Source organism: Populus nigra, chromosome 8, assembly GCF_951802175.1.
Source record: "Populus nigra chromosome 8, ddPopNigr1.1, whole genome shotgun sequence".
In the NCBI taxonomy this organism is placed as follows: Eukaryota; Viridiplantae; Streptophyta; class Magnoliopsida; order Malpighiales; family Salicaceae; genus Populus; species Populus nigra.
In genome coordinates, this window is record NC_084859.1 from 10,887,211 (window position 1) to 10,892,078 (window position 4,868).

Consider the following 4,868-nt stretch of genomic DNA (forward strand, 5'->3'; position numbering starts at 1 on the left):
CTCCATCCTTAATCTTGGTTTAAGCTTAGATCCCATGTCAAAACAGATCACAAGAGAAATTAAGTGTTTGTTTAAACTTAGGATGGATATTGTTTTTAAAAATATTTTAAAATAATATATATTTTTTATTTTTAAAAATTTATTTTTTATATTAATATATTAAAATAATTTAAAAATATATAAAAATTAATTTAAAACTAAAATTTTTTAAATTCTTTAGATTAGACCTCAAGCAAATATAAAAAACTTATCTCAAAACATAAGAAAATAAAAAATATTATCCGTCAAAGGATTACCTATATAATACAGATAAATACACGACCGTCTTAAAAAGTGATGGCAATCTCCACGCCATGGGCCCAACATGACACGTACCCAATTGTTTTTTCAAAACCCATATCCACCTAACAACACGTGTCATCCATTTATCAGATTTCAGAAATCCATGCTTAACACCCGCTCGTCAATGTAACCTCCCTCCGTAACCCCAATCTCTAAAACTCCTATACTAGTACTTTCTCTCTCTGTAAGTGAAAGTTGGTTGAGAAAAAAGAGGAAGGAGTAGAATCCAGGCAATCTAGGGTTTTAGTTTCCAAAAATTCTCACAAAATCAAATTGGTCACCATCTCTCATCGATCACGATCTCACCATCTCGATTTCACCGCCCGATCAAAACCCCTTTTTCTTTTTTCTGACGATGGTGATTTCATCTAGAAATCCCAATTCAATTATTTCGAAGTCAATCGGTTCTCCTAAGATCAGTCTCCATCTCTGTAATCTCTGTAAAAGCTTAGGGTTTTTATTTTAACTGGTGTGAAGATTTCAGTTTGGTCAACTATTGTGTAAATACCCATAGATTCACTCAGGTATATAGTATATAGAGATATTCTTAATTAGGGTTTATTAGGGATTTGGACGTTATTGTGATTGATTTGGTGTCATAATTTGGGGGTATTATGATAATTGAGGAATTGAGAGCAGGCGAGGTGGAGAGAGGGGAGGAGGATAAGGAATTGCGTGCTGTGGGTGCTAATAAGAAGGAGAGTGAAGGCGTTATTGCGTGGAATGCAAAACGGGTTTTTATTGGAGCTGGAGCTCGGGCTTTGTTTTACCCAACTTTGCTTTATAATGTTGTTAGGAATAAGGTCCAGACTGAGTTTCGCTGGTGGGATAGAGTTCATGAGGTATAATTTTCGCTGTTTCATGCTTGGATCATTGTTTTTTCTTTTTTCGCTGCTTTTGGAGCTCTTTGATGTTTTTTTTTTGTATGTGTGTGTTTAATATGGCACGTGTTGATGACATGTATGAGGGTTTTTGCTTTATATGTGGAGATTGGTTTAGTTGGGGGTGTTTGACGTTTCAAATTTGATTCTGTTTTTCGGTTTTTTATAGTATAGGATTGTGGAGATTGGGTGTGTGGGTGGATTTTACATGCTTGCCATGTGTTTTAACGCTAAAAAGTTTTATTGTGTTTGTTCTTTTTATGGGGTTATTTCAGTTTTTGGTTGAGTTCTGATGTCTCTATGTGTAGATTAAGTGAAGGAAGTGTGTGTTTAGGATAGGAGATTGGGCAGTTATTAAAGAGTTGTCTCAAAGCAAGTGACAATATTGCTTGGGAGTTTAACTTCATTCCCTTATCTTTTGCCAACTTTATTTTTGTTCTCTTGTACCGTTTAGATTTCAAAACACATTTGTTTTCTCTGTGCTTGTAAACTTACCAGGACGCTGAACTTCTGATGATTGGAGTGAGGAGCCACTCCAATCTGGAACTTTTATCATTGGTTCTTTATGCTTGTAAAAATTTATACTTGGATTAAAGTTTATTAAGAATGCTTGTGTTTTTTTATTAAATGTTCTTGTTTGGTGAACCATGGTTGCAGTTTTTTCTCATGGATTATCTGTGAACGAGTTTTCAATTTTCCGTTTGTCTATTCCGGATTGTTTTTACATGATGTGTTTGCAAATGTTAATATCATTAGTAGGTGTATTACGCCATATTCTTTGAGCTCAAGATTCTTGGAGTTGTCTGAAAATTTACTTGTGCCTTTGTGTAATGAATTTCATATCAAGTAGCCTTCTCAATTTCATCTCTTCTAATATGTTTATTTGCAGTTTATATTGTTAGGTGCTGTTCCATTCCCTTCTGATGTTCCATGCCTGAAGGGACTCGGTGTTGGTGGCGTGATAACACTGAATGAACCATATGAGACGCTAGTGCCAACTTCTTTATACCATGTAAGTGCCTTTTTTCTATCCTCTCTATCCTTTGATAGGGGTGCATGTGCTAATAGTTCATATTTTTATTATCTGGTCACCGCGGTAGATAGCTGATACATGTTATGTGAAGAGCTATTAACACATGCTTCCTGCTCACTTGCTGTCTACTAAATGAGCCTTCACAGCCCGCCTGGACAGTTGTCTGCTTTCATGGTTTTCCACCTAGTATTTCAGCTGCGTTGTTTGTCCAGTGATTGCATTTTTAGTTTAATTGTCTGTTTCTATATTTTGTCAATTCTCATCGTTTGGCATTTATTTATATGAAATTCCACACATTTTTTAAAAAGTTTCTACATTTTGACTTACAAATATATTGGTAGGCTTATGGCATTGATCATCTGGTGATCCCCACAAGAGACTACTGCTTTGCTCCATCCTTAAATGATATATGCCAAGCTGTAGCCTTCATTCATGGTGAGATTCATTTGTGCTTTGTGACAACAAATATTTTTACATGCAGGTGAAGTTATTATTCTTGTGATTCTGATGTGCTTATGTTTTGTTTTACTTTTGAAGAAAATATATCATCAGGACGAACTACATATGTTCATTGCAAAGCAGGACGGGGACGCAGCACAACAATTGTTATATGCTACCTGGTCATCAACCCAATTCAAAACTCAAAAGTTTGTAGGTTTTCTTTTTCGTTGCAACTTTTCTAAAGTTGTGTTTTAAAGTGCAGGTGCACCACATGCAGATGACACCTATTGCTGCATATAATTATGTGAGGTCAATCCGACCAAGAGTGCTTCTAGCATCTGCGCAATGGCAGGTATGCTTGGGCAGGACCTTGTTTTTGCTATGATTTAGCTCAAGAAGTTAAGAATTTCATGTGTAAATTGTAGTTTTCATGCTTAGATTTTACTCAACTTCATGAAACTGAGTACACAAGAATTTGATAGTTAGAATTTCTGGTATTTTATGCGGCATTTTTGCTTTTCCTTCTGATTCCTATAACCAAGGAAATTGAAAGGAAAAAATGATGATAATTTTAACTGAATATTTTCACTGAAGTCCATAAAATGCATGTTAGAACTTCCTAGATCTTTTCTAACAAGGTTCATGTATATCCTTGATTAGTTACTAGCTCTTGTTAGTAAATGCAGGCTGTTCAGGAATATTATTATCTAAAGGTGGACACTGGCGATCACAACTTCAAATTGGCCGATTTAGTTTTGAGAACTCCAAGGCCAGCCCTTCTGCAGGGTATAGTGCCATTTGATGATGGCTCTGTAGTTGTTGTAACAGAAGCAGATCTTGATGGATATAATCCAAGTATTGAATCTGGGCCTGGGGGAAGTGAGATATGGGCTGACCTAAGTGTTGTCTGCCGTGTTCGAGTTGCTGGTCAGGCAGCTCTGGCAAGAATATCCTGCCTCTGGCTCCGCTGCCAGGCTCACCAAAAGATTGTCGGGAAGCAGTTAAACAGGAAGAACAGCTGCTCAATCAGGGCGGATCACTTGGGAGCTATCAGTGTCGACATTCATGTGTATTGAATAGCTCTGGTAAAATTGCATGTTAGTTTGACAAGTTTTTTTTTTTTTTTAATCTCTTGAAAGTAATAATGTTCAACTAGGCAGGAAAGAACTTCGGTTCCTGGCACCCCTTGTACATCGAGTTGTTCTGTCTCAAGTCAATGCAAGAAACATGAGCATTATGGTCAATATATGCATTTGGTATTATGATAGTGATTGCTTTTTGTTTTTTGTTTAAAAATATATTAAAATAATATTTTTTTAATATATTTTTTATATTAACATATTAAAACGATTTAAGATTATTAAAAATATATATATTTTTTAAACTGCGGTTAAAACAAATACACCCTTAATGATGGTGCTGTTTGCGGAAGAACGTGCTTTCATGCTTTGTGATGTGATTTGCTTCTTGTATTTTTATGTTAATCCTGAACCAGCAAATTTTGAGCTTACTAGGAAAGTATGAGTTGATGGACTATCACAGCCAGGGCTAAGAGATGATGAGCAAATGAGATATTTCTCTAATTAGTCATGTGTTTTTAGGCTGGTATGGAATGCTTTGGAAAATTCAATATCAAGTAATCCCTTTTAGAAATTTCAAGTTAAAATGTTGCCATTCTGAAGGTTATAATTTCCAAAATGCTGGTTAATGGATCAATAAATATTAATTGTTGATGAGAATGTCTGTAAGGTAATGAATGTCAAGTTACTATCCCATGTTACAGAACAGAAAAGAATGGGAAATTGGGAAATAAAGGAGACAAGATAGAAAAGATAGAGAATGGGAAAGTGGGAAATGAAGCAGACAAGATAGAAAAGAGACAAACAGGGAAATTAGAATGGGAAATTGGGAAATAAAGGAGACAGGATAGAAAAGATAGAACGAGAAATTAGGAAATGAAGGAGACAGGATACAAAAGAGACAAATAAAAATGTCTGGTAATAATGTAGAAAATAAATTGACTACTATTATAGTAGGTAAGATTAGAATGGAAATGGCATCCATGCAAAAGGTAGGGAGACAGTCAATGAGCATCAAGACCGGCCAGTCAAGCTAAGCATCAAGGTTCTGAAAATGTAGATAGAGTCATAAATGATAGCAAAAGTGCAAGC

The 4,868-nt window shown here is 35.4% G+C and overlaps 1 protein-coding gene across 1 annotated transcript; it reads left to right on the forward strand.

The window, feature by feature from the left end:
- The first annotated feature begins 433 nt into the window (after nt 1-433).
- Nucleotides 434-3,964, forward strand: LOC133700799 (phosphatidylglycerophosphate phosphatase PTPMT1-like). Its single transcript, XM_062124458.1, has 6 exons — nt 434-1,184; nt 2,113-2,235; nt 2,598-2,691; nt 2,794-2,876; nt 2,960-3,049; nt 3,384-3,964. Exons 1-6 carry the CDS (start codon nt 957-959, stop codon nt 3,771-3,773), a joined length of 1,008 nt encoding a protein of 335 aa, XP_061980442.1. The 5' UTR covers nt 434-956; the 3' UTR covers nt 3,774-3,964.
- The last annotated feature ends 904 nt before the right edge of the window (nt 3,965-4,868 follow it).